Raw genomic sequence first — 16,377 nt, 5'->3', positions numbered from 1 at the left:
GGCAGCTGCTAGCCAGGGACCGTACAACTGGCCCTTAGTAGCATAGCGATCTGGCCAAAAATTTTCTGACAAAATTTCATTTTCTTGGATACACCGAGAAGATAATGCGTAATCTGTTATTCCTGTTAGTCGTTTATTCGCACTCTGGTAGTCCGAATCTATGGATTTCACTGGAAATCATAACAATGCTCATCATTCGCAAATCCAATCAACCACATAATCAGACAGTGGTTGGCTTTCTTTCGTTCAGCTATACTCTGCTCAGCTCGTATAGCCACTTTTGTCTGCAGTAAAGTTTATTTCTAGATGTTACCAGGATTCCACTGACAGAGACATAACATACACTATGCACGCATTCACAAATCAACTTAGGATTCATTCAGAAATCAACTTAGAATGTGTTCAGCAATGTTCAGAAACCGACAGGGACAAGTTTCAAAGTCATACGAATAATCGATAGACCAACGTGCGTTGGATGCTAGGCGCTTTGTGAAACAAGGTTTTTTCCTCAAGAATATGAATTTGCCCCCCCACTCCCCCTTAACTCCTAGATCCAGGGCTGCTGCGCATGCATGAATCTACCAGCTTGGGCGCGCCAGTAAAATTTTTGCCAGTAGCACCTAGCCCCCCCCCCCCCCCCCCCCCCAGGCTGCGTGCCAACAGCCACATTTCTGTAGCCAGAAGCGGAAGAAGATACTACTCAACTGCGTATGCGCATGATTCCACTTGTAATTGCTGAAACAAATCTAATGTTAACAGTTGTGATGTTATGCTCATCGGAGGCAATTTGTTGTTACGAAGCATTGCATAGTCCTCCTAAAGCTTTTGAAACATTTTGCTGTTGGCCGGCGCCTGTATGAGCACCGTGTTTTGTTGTTGTATATGGCGCATTTAAGTTTTATTTTCGTTTTTTCTCTCGTTCACGTTTTATTGGTGCAGTATTATTCTGCAGTAGCAGGATACAGTAATATACTTTGTTAGAGTATTGGTTCCTACCAGTCAAAATTACAAAAATGTAACTGAGAACAAAAACAATGAAAAATTCCTGGAATTCAAAAAAATTCCTGGGTTTTTCCTGGTTTTCTCCCGGATGTCAAAATTTCTGGGTTTTGCCTGGATCTCCTGGGTCGTAGACACCCAGCTACGACATTTTGAGCTTTCAGAAATGCCTAGCAATTGTTTCATCAACAGGAGAACAAAATAAACAACAAATGTAAAAATTTAAGGAGAGAAAAAAGGCCAGTCTCAACTCTGCATTAGGAGAGAAATAAATGGGGGTACGAAATGTAACAGCTGATACTGGAATTTCAAAGATCTTACAACAAATAAACTTATCAAAATAAAGTTTGTGTCATTCATTGTAGTACTTCTTACAGCGAGCCATTTCTGCAAAAAGCAGATATAAAACTCAGGACAATCACAATGTGGACATCCATAACATGTGACAGATGGCACTGTTACAGGCATTTGCAAAAAGATTAGCACAGGTCATATAAATGGTGGGTGAAGCAAATATGTACATCACTTTATGTATTAGAAAATTGTAGAAAGTAATGTAACTCCCAAATGACACACATCTGAAGAAATTAAGCATACTTCAAACAAATCACAGCATTTCTCTTGCCCAAACCAAGTACAGAAAGAATAGTTTTGGGCTGAATGTAATATGGAGAAATTTTGAGATACAAACTAAACAATCATGCATTTCAATATGTATGACATAAAAATAATGAAAATACAATTTTCTTTCTATGTTGAGAGTCTATAGTATTACATGGCAACCAATGCTGAAGGTGTGTAACATGATTCCACTTTCTTAATTAAGTATTACATTAAGGAACACCATTGAACTACTCGAAACTGAGACACCAATAAAATGAACATGTGCAAAATTTTTCTTGCTCTTACAGTAATGCAACTAGGTTTGTGTATGAAATATGGTGGAAACGGGGAGAAGAGGGGGGGGGGGGAGAGGGGGGGAGAGGTGGGGGTGGGGAGAGAGGAGGGGGGGAGGGCGGGGGAGGGGAGAGGGGAGAGGGAGGGAGGGGGATAGAGGGGGGGTGAGGCAGGGAGAGAGAGGGGGGGGAGAGGGAGGGAGGGGATAGAGAGGGGGGAGTGGCAGGGAGAGAGAGGGGGGAGGAGGGGGAGAGGGAGGGAGAGGGGGTAGGGGGAGGGGGAGAGGGAGAACTACATAGTACTGAAAATCAGAGATGCCGCTAGCCATTGAAAGAGTTATGAGAGATGGATTGGACTGATGTAGTTCATCAACTCTTGTTGAGCAGACACTAAAAATCACTCTAATGTTAAAATATTCCTGCCTCTCATTAGATGCCATTTTATAGTAATGAAGCAGTGTTATTCATTTTGACATTGCCTCATATTCCCCATTCATATTAGAACATGTGCTTTGTGAGGCAAGCAAATCATAATTCTCATCATAGCACAATACGCCTCTGATAAAAGGTATTCTCTGTTGACTATGTTCATCATCATTGTCTTCTAATGGCTATGCCTTGTCACTGCTGCACTGTTTATTTTATGCTGCCCTCTTCATTCCTTGATAATTCTGACACTTTGTTACCTCAAATATATCTTCCACAATTTTATTTCTTGATTTCCTCTGTTTTCAATCCCAAAATTTTCCCTTCCATTGTCTGCTAAAAATTAGGATGTCTAAAAAGCTTCAAAACATTTTGTTTTACTTTCTTGGATAGCTGCTAATCTCTTCCAGAATATATTCATTGGATTTTCTTTTTGTCCAGCTGCTTATCGTTAGCCTTTTCAAAGTTAACTGTTTCTGATTACTTCTGTCTATCTTCAACAGTGTCCAGCTTTTACAGAAATGTAAGACCACACTTAAAAGTAAAGTTTTTGACAATTTTTTTCTATGCTAAATGATTGGTGGGGTGTGTGAGGACTAACTACAATTCAATTAAAATTACTTGATAGTTGACGTTTCATGTGTTGGAGCTGGTTTCCTGCTATCAAACTGCTCATCATGCCAAACCGTTTGCTGTTGCTGAACAACAATTGGTCAGTTAACTTCAAATTCTTTGTCTGGCTTTCTTTCTTGATGTGTCTGGATCCCGAATCTTGGCCTTTTTATTTTATATTTCATCACACACAATAACCCCCCACCCTACACACACACACACACACACACACACACACACACACACACACACACACACAAATGCACAAATGTTACATTAGATAAGCTTCGCACATTATGTGAAACCAAATTTTTGAAGGCTGCAATTCATCCATGTGACTGGATCTCCAGAGTCACAAATAAAACATCGTAATGCAGCACAGTGGTGGAGTACAGTGGTTAGCATATAAACTTGTCATGTAGGAGGTTGTAGGTTCAAATATTGTCAAATGCAGTGAAATTTTTTTATTTCTAAGTATAATCAAAATACTTTCATTATTATTTTTAATCAGTTAATTGGTTCAATGTGTGATTATTTTAAATTCACAATACTTTGCCATATCACTTTGCCCATTGTCTTGACTTTTTTTTATTTGTGCTTACTTTCTTTTCTATCATTCTTTTTTCGCCTGGAATCTTCCTGTGTCACCCATAACCTGCAAGCAACGGCCAACCAGCACTGCTCACCAGTTGGTAATGTGGCAACTTGTGCAGCCACTGTGAGGATAGTTTCAGGGAACCAATGATAGTGAAAAATTGAAACTGAAAATTTTCTGTCTCAAGTTTGTTCGCAGAGGTTTGCTTTAATTGCTATGAACAAAGTGACTATGACTTTTTTTCTGCCGCAGACTGTCGACTGCAGTTTTCTCAATACTTTGCACATCAGGAGGTTGTCGTTAGCTTAGGACAGCTGTTTAAATTCAGGACTACAACTAACAATATTGCTCCGCATTACACATTAACAACTACTGTGAAGTGACCCGCCACGTTTGTGTGTAGCCAGTAACTGAGCAGCAGTCAGCAGCCATTGTGCCAACACTGTCGCGGGAAGTGACAAACAGCAACTGTCCAGTAATTTTAATTGGACAATAGTTATGTGTTATTTCAGGATAGCACTCCAACGTTTGCCCAAAATGATTTTTGGAAAATGCATGAAGTACCTAAACTTGGATTAGAAATAAACTACTCCAAAAAACAATTTCTGCATTTTAACCACAAAACAATCTTGTAAGCTATGTGAATTTTTGTCATAACTTGTGTTGGTTTCCCATGCACTTGAACACTGGTAAACTTTTTGCAAGAGTTCACAACATCTCTGTGGCAAAATCAGTCAAAGCAATGAGGCAGTTCCAATTACCAATTTTATCACATAACTTACCCAACATACTTGTACCCTCCAAATGCAACCAGGTCTAAAGTTTTGAGTTTTGTTTGTATGCTGGTTACATAAAGTGTTATCATCTCAATCACAATCTCAACAACTAACCACGCCAATGCAGAGCTTGCATGAATACCAATCATTTCTGGACTGAACCTGAAAATGAGCCATGGTCTTAGAAAACACAAGTTTATAATGAGTACTTTTCTTTATGACAATTAAGCAAGAAATTAAAAATTCAAATAATGATGACAATGATAACAGTAACAGTAGTAGTAGTAGTAGTAGTAGTAGTAGTAGTAGTAGTAGTAATAACAGAAGAAAGCACTGAATTCTCACTCATCTTTATGTAATAGATAAAACAAGAAACATTAATGAAATATGAAGGGTGTAACTAAATTTAATTCAATTTCATCAGATCCTGTGGAATCATTAGAACAAAATCTTCTTGTTCATGGAACATGTCACTACATAATTCACAGAAAGTTGATATTAACAGTTTCAAAATGAAAAAGTAAAACTATAAAAATTAAAAAAAACACACACACAATTAATATTTACACCAGTGTACATTATAAAAATAGGTCTGTACAAGCAGCATTCCAAAAGAGTCACATGCATGCACAATGTGAAAACAGCATTCGAGCAGCACAACTGACTTCTTCCACTTGTCCTTGATGAGCAACAAGCTGTTTGAGTGACAGCTACGAACTGGCCAAGGATGGCTGGCAATTGTCAAAACTAGTCTGAGGATTTTCCTCACACTGCTCTAAACGATAAGTCTAGTGCATACCCAAAGCTCCTGTTTGTTGCACATCATACAATTCATGCCTAGCGTACAGTTCTCCAACTGAATTAATTCTGATTTAATTTGTCTCTGAATTTTATTTTCTCTTTAAAGCTTGCATATGAGAGGTGCAGAGTCAGCAAGATGTAGCATGAGCAATGACATCAACAGGCACATCAGCTATGTGCTTGCATAGTGAATGAACCAGCTCATTCCTGTAGTGACTGTTTCAATTCTCACTTTGTTTGTTTGACTATGTTCAGAAAACAATATCATAGACTGATAAAAGTAAGTAGTAAGGAAATTGTGCATAGTCTGAGCTGTGAAACTGTGTACAATGTATACAAGTTGCTGAAGAATGAGGTTGATCCACACCATCCAATCAAGATCAAAAGTATTTAGTGACGTGTTGGTCAGGCTAGGGTTATATTTGAGAGTAGCTCTTAGTGCACAGTGAATAAGAATAAAAGGACAGACAGTAAAATTGGATCATTCAGCATGCCAAATTAGAAACATTTCAGTAAGAAGCTAAAAAAAGTAAATAAGTTATTTCAATAATGTGTAATTTGACAGATAATTATGATTCCCATACAATGAATTATGAACACCCAACAATGAGAACACTGCTTCCCCTTTAAAGCTGACAAGTCTTCTGGGCATCTACATCTACATCTACATCCATACTCCGCAAGCCACCTGACGGTGTGTGGCGGAGGGTACCTTGAGTACCTCTATCGGTTCTCCCTTCTATTCCAGTCTCGTATTGTTCGTGGAAAGAAGGATTGTCGGTATGCCTCTGTGTGGGCTCTAATCTCTCTGATTTTATCCTCATGGTCTCTTCGCGAGATATACGTAGGAGGGAGCAATATACTGCTTGACTCTTCGGTGAAGGTATGTTCTCGAAACTTTGACAAAAGCCCGTACCGAGCTACTGAGCGTCTCTCCTGCAGAGTCTTTCACTGGAGTTTATCTATCATCTCCGTAACGCTTTCGCGATTACTAAATGATCATGTAACGAAGCGCGCTGCTCTCCGTTGGATCTTCTCTATATCTGCTGCACTCTACAAAATGTTATAAGTGGCTTAAGATTTAGCTGCAGCAAAATGGCAAATAAGTCAAAATTACTAAAGGTAAAGGAAGCCCTTTGTGTGAAATGATGGTAATATTTACCAGCCATTCAGAAGTACAAAAATATTATAACGCATATTATATTACCATGGAATGATATTAAGAGCAAAGACTTTTTAGCAATGGTTTTGAATGTGAAATGATCTATTGTTAAGCATATCTGTTACGATAATATATTTATGACAAACACATTATTAATATTTAACCATGAAATGACACTCAGTCATTATCACAATGACAAATTTAGAAAACTTCAAGAAATGGTTTTTATATATCACTGATGAAGTAAATATTTTGTCAAAAAGTTCTACTAGAAATCAATCTCTTCTACATGCTTGTCTGCAATTTCATAATAATAAGTACATAAATTTAGTTTCTAATTCAAGATATAACTTCTGAACATTTTAATCTGTAACATTACAAAATGAGAGGACGCACAAATTCATTTACCTGTTCTGTGTGCCCAGCATCAAACCAGCAACAACAACATATGTCAAGTATGCCATAGTTGGTATGTACAAATCTGGAGCATTAACTTCATACCTTGGTGCAACTGGTTCTTCATGCTCGTATTTTATAGACCAATCCTAAAATACACAATAGTGATGTAACTGTTATCCAAACAGCAATACACAAAATGGCTAAAATTCAATATTACAGTTGAAGAGTCTGGCAATGTCAGTGCTAGAGATGATATAGGAAGAGCAGAAAGTCTACAAGCCCTGCGCCAGGTGTATAATTAACTGATATCGAAACCATTTCATCACTAAAGGCCACAATGAAAGACGAGTGAGGAGAGGGCTACAGAATTACTGCAAAATAATTGCAATATAAACCATGTACAGATGTTTTTCATCAGTCATGATTACATGAGGAAAACGACACATCAGTATGTGCACACGATAGATTTACACAGAGAGAGTTGGCTGTTGGGAGTTGCTGAATTGATAAAAGTCAAATGAGAGTGATTGCTACAGTCCGCTTGCCAATAGACAGCAACCTTAGCAAGCAGGTAACACAGTGTTTAGTGCATTTACAAAATGAAAACTGACATATGGAGTGAATAAATACTGATAAGATATGCGTGATTGAGTTCAATATCATCTTATTTAAGTGTTATTTTCAAAATGTTTTCCTGTGGATAAAATACTTCCTGGAACTCCTTGTGCAGTACATCTATGAGTGGAATTATTTTCCACAACTTGTTATACACCACTATGTTTTAATTATGTGTGGAGTAAATCAGGTGCAAGAGAAGTTCGTATATGTTGTGAGACATAACGTTTGCTGGAACAGTATTCTGGCATACTGGTTTGGTTGAACAGTAGGGTTTGATAACACAACATTTGTTCAAGCCAGTTGCGTAACTATTCTCAAAAACTTCTTTATCACTTCCATACATATCGGGATCCCCTTACTGATTCTGCTGTGGCTTGATATTCTGGCACTACAGATAACTTGCTATTCATATCTGTTAGATCCAACAATAATTACGTATAATACTTCATTTTCCAAAGGAATCAAATGGTGAACTGTTTCTTTAAGGGGATTGTGCAAACAGCTTTTGTTTTTGCATGCTTAAAATTATTCATGGTCTTTCTTTGGATGGACTTCTATGCTGAGATCTCATGTTGGACATTACGATTTGACAGATTTGTTATGTTATCCAACTGATGTTGTATATGTTCATGGACAATGTACGGATTTATAATTCAAAAGATAGGACTGCTAGGTGCAGTGTTGAGAGGCTGGCTGTGCTGGGGGAGAGGATGGGGGTAGGGCGGTGGTGGAGGTGGGGGCGGGGGGGGGGGGGGGGGGGGGGGGGGGGGGGGGCAGGAAAGGAAGAGCAGAGAGGAGGGAAGTAGAAAAAGGGAAAGAACTAGTAGGCACTTTGGCAGTATAGAAGCCATGTGTATTGCTGAAGTGGGAACACAGAAAGGGATAAGCAACTGGAGGATCGGAACTAGTGAAAGTTGAGGCCAGGGGCGCTTCGAGAATGAAAGATGTTTCCCCTCTTCTTGCTGTGAGAGGGTGGTCTGGTACTGGAGAACGTGTGCAGTCAGGTGACAGAGACCCACACACGTGCGGGAGCTCTGCACTTGGGGCAGAATTCTTGGCTGCCCCTAAATTGGTTGAAGAATAAAGATCATATACAGGTTTCTTGATTGGAGGTATATCTTATCCATTTAAAGTATTACCCTTTGCAATAAATATCTCAGTTGTAGTTTTTATTCCGGGTTTACACAAATCGTTGGGAAACGACTTAGTGTAAAATCTAACAATGTACGAGGTGGAATCCAAAATTTTCAGGACGGGTGCTGCCATCTGGAAAGTAGGAGTAGTAGATCTTTGCACCGCTAGGTGGCGAGAGCTACATATCTGATGAGTCAATGTGTGCTGGAGGACGTGTTGCATGTCCACAGTGATATCTATAATACTCTGTGTTTGGTGTATGGCGATTTTACGATGGATCTGCGAACAGAACAGCACATGTGTATCAAATTCTGTGGCAATCTCGGGAAAAGTGCTACAGAGCATGAGCTGTCCCAGTAGAAGAGACCGGGCCCTCCAAGACCAAAAAACGCAAGACAGGTAAAGAGCATGTTCATCACTTTCTTTGATAGCAAGGGAATTGTGCACAAAGAATTTGTCCCACCCAGCCAAACAGTGAATTCCGCATACTACTGTGATGTTTTGCATTGGCTCCATGAAAACGTACGGAGACAATGGCCCAAACTTTGGCGTCAAGGGAACTGGCTGCTGCATCATGACAACGCACCCTGTCATATGTCATCGCTCATACGGACCTTATTGGCAAAAAACAACATGGTGGTTGTACACCACCTACCGTACTCACCAGATTTGGCACCTTGCGACTTCGCACTATTCCCTAAACTGAAACTCAAGTTGAAAGGCCGTCGGGTTCGACACTCTAGAGAGGATTCAAGAAGCATCGCTGGCGGTGATCAACCCTCAAAGAACAGGACTTCCAGAAAACGTTTGACCAGTGGCAGAAGAACAGGGACTGGTGTGTACGTGCGGATGGGAACTACTTCGAGGGTGATGGTGACAATTAGTCCAAAGGTAAGGTTTACAACAGATGGCAGAACCAGTCCTGAAAATTTTGGATAGCACCTCATATATAGACGATTTATTTCTAGTTTTCTAAGTCTTGTGATGGTTACTGTAAGTTGCAACAGAGAATCAATTGTCCTAATATCGATCAACCAAAAGGGTTCCAATCAGCAAATTTAAACCTGTGTGCCATACACTTCTGCTAGTTCTTTGGCGCTGATGCTCTTTCCCTCTCCTGCAATCATTGAGCAATGACGTGCCTCGCCTTGAGCCTCCAGAAGTCACTATCAGCAGCGTGTGAGTCTTTGCTTTTGATGTCGCGCTGGAGTTGTGTCATAGCCTGGCAAGTAACTGTAAGCATTTTGTACTCAGTGTATACGATAAACTTAAAGTAATAGACCGATTGAAGAACGGTGCTAGTGGATAAAGTTTATCTAGGGAATATGGAGTTGGGCATCTTATAATATTGGATATTTAAAAACGTACCGTAAAAGTACCACCCAGTGAGGAAACTTTTCACTGCCTTGAGATGGCTGTTAAACCATTCGAAAAAAAAAAGAAGAGAGTGATTTCCAGCTGCAGTGTTTAAGACATATATGAGCTTTGTTGGCAAAAAAGCATGTCTCAGTTCTGCAGCAAAAGTCAATTTTGGACTTCTTTTCATAACCTGCATGGCTACTTTAACAGTAAATGACTACTTTATTATGGTATATATAGTATTTGTAATACATATAAAATATACATATTATGCAAATTTCTTGCAGAATGTAGATGCCTAGGATTAAAGGACGTCGCCCATCAAAAAACAGAAAGTGTTGAGTTGTCCTTTTACGAGATAGAGTAAAAATAACACACACACACACACACACGAGGTACCCACTAGACTGACAGTGCCAATGCTCATTTTTGGTAGGCGAACTGGTTGTGAAGGGGGCAGTGCCGGGTAGGGTAAGTGGTGGAGAGGGAGGGGGGAGGCAGGGAGAGGTGTCCGATTTTCAGCCTAGTAATGCAGAAGGAAGGAGTGACAATGGGCTGGCACAATTGTAGTTGGTGGTAGGAAGCAGCACACCCCGAAGGCAACATGGGGACATGAATTAGGAGGGGATGGCAGGGCAGAGCAAGGGGAAATTGTTGGGTGCAGGGTGCAAAGACAGTGGGTTACCTGATATTGAGGCCACGACGATTACCAGAGTGGAGGATGTGTTGTGAGGTTAACAGGAGCACAGAGAGACAAAAGATGAAGTCTAACAGACCAGTGAGAGGATGCAAAAAACAACTGGGGTCATATGCGCCCAAGTCAAAACTACAGAACACAAAGACAGAGACGAGTTAAAAAACAACTATACGTAAGTCCAAATTGACATAATAGAAGACAGCTAAAAACAGGCACATGGAAAAAGTGCTAAAAAAGACACCATACAGAAACTGAGGTCCAAAACTAAAAATTAAATCGCCATCGCCATATTGCTTTGGCGGATAAAAACACGGTAAACAGCCTGTGTGTCATTTGCTAAAATGGCAGATAAATCAGATGGAAAACCCAAGCGGCAATGTAAACTGTTAAAAAATGGGCATTTCATCAGGAAGTGACAGACAGTTAAAACTTGGGCGGCAATGTGTAGAAAGTGGTGGGGCAGCGCCACTTAGCAAATGACGATGACTAAAAAGGTAGTGACCAATACACAGCATGCAAGGCAGACAAACGGCATGCATACCTGCTGAGGAGAAAGTCACGGCAGTAGGACAGGGGTAGTTCAGCAGCTTCAGCATACACACTCTCAACCGGGCTAGAGTAAAAAGCAGCCATAGCCAAACGGATGCCATGACGGTGGATAGTGTTGAGACAGCGTAAGAGGGATGGACATGCAGACGCGTAAAAAAATACACCCATAGTTGAGTTCCGATTGGACAAAGGACCAGTATAAACAGAGGAGGGTGGTTCGTTCAACACCCTGGGAAGTACAATTGAGGACATGTAGGACACTGAGGGACCAAGTACAGTAAGCTGCCAGGTAAGACACATGGGAAGACCAAGAGTGTTTCCTATCGAGCATGAGCCTCAAGAATGGCATAGTTTAAATGAACGGAAGGGCAACAGGTCCAAGATGTAAAGATGGTGGGAAAAACCAATTGTGTCGCAAGAAATTCATACAGACGGTTTTGTCAGTGGAACAGCGAAAGCCATTGTCAATGCTCCAGGAGTAAAGACGATCTAGACATCGCTGAAGACACCGCTCAGTGAGACAAGTCCATAGAGAACTGCAATAGATGGCAAAATTGCCAACAAAAAGGCAGCCGGAGATGCCTGGCGGGAGACGGCCATTATAGGGTTAATGGCAACAGCAAAGAGGGTGAAATTCAGGACTGAACCCTGAGGCACACTGTTTTCCTGAATAAGGTGTCTGACAAGGCAGAACCCACACACACACCATGAAAACTCGGTCTCTTAAAAATGTCTGAAGGAAACAGGGCAGGCGGCCACCTAAGCTCCACCTGTAAAGAGTATGGAGGATACCAGTTTTCCAGCAGGTGTCATAGGCTTTCTCCAAATTGAAAAACACGGCCACAGTCTGGCATTTCCACAGAAAACCATTCATGACATGGGTGGACCAAATAACGAGATGGTCAACCGCAGAACACCGCGTTCGAAATCCACACTGTGCATTCATCAGTAAATTGCGAGACAGGAGCCACCATACCAGCTGGGCATGAATCATATGTTCCATCACCCTGCAAATGCAGCTGGTAAGAGACATGGGGCAGTAGCTAAAAGGAAAGTTTCTGTCCTTACCAGATATAGGTATGGGTATGATGGTGGCTTCACACCAGCATCTGGGAAATGTGCCCTCTGCCTGGATGCAGTTGTACCGTGTTAAGGAGAAATTGCCTGCCCGCAAGAGAAAGGTGCTACAACATCTGAATGTGGATGGTGTCTGGCCCAAGGGCGGAGGATTGGGATGAACTGAGAGCATGATCTACATCCTTCATAGTAAAGGCGGCACTGTAGCACTCATGATTTGGAGAAGAGAAGGGTATCGCGTAAACCGCCTCCACTCGTTTCCGATGGAGGAAGGCAGGGTGATAGTGGGACGAGCTCGAAACTTCCACAAAATGGTGGCCCAAGGTGTTAGAGATAGCAATAGGGTCCATGATAACATCGTCTGCTACTGCCAGGCAGGAAATTGGGGAATGGATCTTGGTCCCAGAAAGCTGTCAGAGGTGGCCCACATGACAGAGGAAGGGGTGGAGCTGTTAAAAGAACTAGTGAATGAAATCCAGCTAGCTCTTTTGCTATACCAAAGCAAGCGATGACACTTTGCCTGCAACTGTTCATAATGAAAGCAGTTTGCCATTGTAGGATGATGGTTAAAAACACAGAGAGCACGTCTCTGTGCACAAATTGCATCGCAGCATGTCTCAGTCCACCAAGGGACTGGGACACAATGTGGTAAAGAGGAAGTGCGAGGAATGGAACGTACTGCAGCAGTAAGGATAATTTTTGTGAGATATTCCTCCTGGTCATCACAACTGGGGAAATTTTGTTCTTCGAAGGTTGCCAGGGAGGAGTAAAGCTGCCAGTTAGCCTTAATAGGCTGCCATTTGGGCATGCATGCAGATGGGGTAGGATTTAGCAAACGGACAGCATACGGGAAACGGTCGCTCGAGCAGGTATCAGAAACAACAGACTACTATAGACAATGGGCAAGCTGGGTAGTGCAGAAGGATAGGTTCAAATGGGAACAGGTGTGCGAGGAGTGGGAAAGGAAAGTGGGTGCTCCAGATTTAAGGCAAAGGGGTTAACAGAATGAGATTCGCAGGAGAGCTTCTGTAAAGTTTGGAAGGTAGGAGACGAGGTACTGGCAGAAGTAAAGCTGTGAGTACTGGGCGTGAGTTGTGCTTCGGTAGCTCAGATGGTAGAGCACTTGCCCGCGAAAGGCAAAGGTCCCGAGTTCGAATCTCGGTCAGGCACACAGTTTTAATCTGCCAGGAAGTTTCAAAGGGGTTAAGTTGGTTAAGAAGGTCATCCAAGAGGGTACCTCTCTGACAGGTCCTGGGAGAAACCCACAGGAGATAATGCCCATTAAAGTCACCGAGTAGCAAAAATGGGGGAGGTAGCTGCCCAATAAGCTGGAGGAATTCTGCCGTGGTGACATCGAGTGACAGAGAGACATAAATGGTACAGTGGGAAAAAGTCAGGTGGGGAAGGAAAAGGCGAACTGCAACAGTTTGAAGATGGGTTGTCAGGAGATGGGCTGACTATGAATGTCATCCTGTATGAGCAGCATGACACCCTCATGAGTTGGAATTCCGACCTCAGGGGGAAGGTCAAAACGAATCGGTAAGAAATGTGAAAGCTCAAAGCTGTCATGAGGGCGCAATTTCATTTCTTGAAGACAGAGTACAAGGGCAAGCTGTGATGCTAAAAGCAGCCGTAAATCCTCTTTGTGGGACCAAAGGCCATGAACGTTCCATTGGAGGAGAGTCACAATGAGGAAGAGATGTAGGGGTGTCACCTCAGCAGCTGCCGAGTGACAGCTGGTGAAAAGTTGCTACTATAGGGCACAGATGCAGGAGAATCCTGCTCCATAGGGTCCACGGAAGGATTGGCTTGATTGTGCGGTGGGTCCGTTGAGTCCAACACTGAAAAACGGTTGGTGGTAGGCACCAGCGACACGGAGCCTGGCCAGGCTAAGGTATCATGTGGCAACACCATCAAAGAGGACCATCGAGTTGGTGAAGAAGAAACCGTTTGCCTTTGGTGGACTTCTTCGAGCCTTTCCGGTTAGAGGAAGAGTTAGGTTTTGTTTAGCTGGAGAGACGGAGGAAGTCTTCACAGGAGTACTCCTTATGTTCTTCCCGGCCTATCGGCTGTATAGCTTGTGGCTTCGCCCTTTGAGGAGAGAGTTTGCTGGCTTGTTGCACAGCTGGATGGGGGGATGGCGATGCCACCTTGACACTAGGCAATGTCACAACCTTAGAGCTGAATTGGAAGTTGCATGTCTGCGTGGTCATGTCCTTCATGGAGCGAGGGGTAACAAGAAACGAACTATAGGTGCCAGATGGGGAAATGCAGGTTTGTGACTAGCCAGTAACTTGCGACCGACTGGGTTAGGCACTTTTTCCTTTACACAGATTTTTTTTTAGGGCGCAAAATTGCTATGGTCATTAGCGCCCGGTCAGTGACTTAAGAAACAGTAAAAACCGAAAATGGAAACCAGCAGCAATGGGAACGAAACTCAAAAAATTGGAGAAACTAAAAGCAGAAGGAAGGCTTAAAAATCCACTACAGAAAGGGGTTGGTTGTCCCCCCCCCCCCAAAAAAAAAAGCTTCAAATGACTGACGTCATTTCACTGGCACTAATAAACTCGAGAACGCGATCGGCCGAGCGCGTGTCATCTGCTAAAATTGACGATATATCAGGCGACAGCTGTAGACGGGCGCGTAACAGAGTAAAATAGGGGCACTCAATTAAAAGGTATCTTACCGTCCACAGCTGAGAGCAGTGGGGACAGAGTGGGGGAGGATCGCCGCTTAAAAGATGTCGATGGCTAAAAAGACAGTGCCCTATCCAGAGTCTAGTTAAAATTACCTCCTCCCGACGACACGTTCGGGAGGAAGAGGTCCAAGTACAAGGAAGAGCTTTCACGTCCCGCAATTAATTATGGGGAAGCGTCGACCAATGTGCGTGCCATAAAAGAACGACACGACGACATAAAACGCTCCGTAGATCGGCGAAGCGAATTGACTGAATAGCTGACCGAAGAAGAGAGACTGCAGCCTTGGCCGCAATATCAGCCGCCTCATTTCCACAGATACCAACGTGTCCCGGGAACCAGAGGAACGCCACCGAGACGCCCCCGAGGCGGAGCAAGCGCAGACAGTCCTGAATCCAGTGGACCAGAGGGTGCACAGGGTAAAGAGCTTGCAGACTGAGGAGAGAGCTGAGAGAATCTGAGCAGATAACATACTGTATCCGCTGGTGGCGGCGGATGTAGTGGACAGCCTGGAGAACAGCGTAAAGCTCCGCAGTATAAACCGAACACTGGTCGGGAAGCCGAAATCGATTTGGGGTGTAGCCAACAATATACGCACTCCCTACACCTAACGATGTTTTCGAGCCATCAGTGTAAATAAATGTGGCTTCCGTCATTTGTGCACATAGAGCAGCAAATGCCCGACGATAAACAAGTGAAGGGGTACCATCCTTGGGAAATTGGCAAAGGTCACGGAGCAGACAGATCTGGGGACAGAGCCAAGGCGGTGCTGTACCCCAAGTTGTCAAGAAGGTTTTATGAAAGCGGAGGGAAAGAGAATGGAGCAGTTGACGGAAGTGGAATCCCGGTGGTAGTAGGGAGGAGTGGCGGCCTGCATACCCTACATCAAAGGAGGCGTCGAAAAAAATGTCATGGGCTGGATTAGCAGGCATGGAAGACAGATGGCTAGCATAACGACTCAGAAGGACTGCTCGCCGATTGGACAGCGGAGGTTCAGCAGTCTCAGCATAAAGGCTTTCCACAGGGCTGGTGTAAAAAGCTCCAGACACTAAACGTAATCCACGGTGGTGGATAGAGTCGAGACGCCGAAGAATAGACGGCCGAGCAGATGAGTAGACTATGCTTCCATAATCCAATTTCGAGCGCACTAAGGCGCGATAGAGGCGGAGAAGGACCACTCGGTCCGCTCCCCAGGAGGTACCATTCAGGACACGGAGGGTGTTGAGGGATCGCAGACAGCGAGCCGAAAGATAGGAAACGTGGGAGGACCAGCACAGTTTTCTGTCAAACATAAGACCCAAGCATTTAGCAACGTCCGAAAATGGAAGGTTGACAGGTCCTAGATGTAAGGAGGGTGGAAGAAACTCCTTACGTCACCAAAAATTAACACAAACGGTCTTACTGGGAGAAAAACGGAAGACGGTTTCGGTGCTCCAAGAGTAGAGACGATCGAGACATCCTTTAAGACATCGTTCAAGAAGGCTGGTCCGTTGAGAGCTCTAGTAGATCGCAAAATCATCCACAAAGAGGGAGCTCGAGACATCAGGAAGGAGACAATCCATAATTGGATTTATGGCAACA

At 43.0% G+C, this 16,377-nt stretch overlaps 1 protein-coding gene across 2 annotated transcripts in view; it reads right to left on the bottom strand.

Annotated features, from left to right (window-relative positions):
• Positions 1–16,377, bottom strand: part of LOC126164382 (protein YIF1B) — a 68,274-nt gene that overhangs the window by 11,903 nt on the left and 39,994 nt on the right. For both annotated transcript variants that reach the window (XM_049920237.1, XM_049920235.1), the window contains exons 4-5: positions 6,676–6,812; positions 4,311–4,466 (exon numbers count right to left, since the gene is read on the bottom strand). In XM_049920237.1, the coding sequence (XP_049776194.1) occupies positions 4,311–4,466; positions 6,676–6,812 (293 nt within the window). The remainder of the gene's footprint in view (positions 1–4,310; positions 4,467–6,675; positions 6,813–16,377) is intronic.

Source organism: Schistocerca cancellata, chromosome 1 (assembly GCF_023864275.1).
Source record: "Schistocerca cancellata isolate TAMUIC-IGC-003103 chromosome 1, iqSchCanc2.1, whole genome shotgun sequence".
In the NCBI taxonomy this organism is placed as follows: Eukaryota; Metazoa; Arthropoda; class Insecta; order Orthoptera; family Acrididae; genus Schistocerca; species Schistocerca cancellata.
The sequence above is the reverse complement of the archived record's forward strand: the minus strand, read 5'-3'. Positions and strand labels throughout refer to the sequence as shown.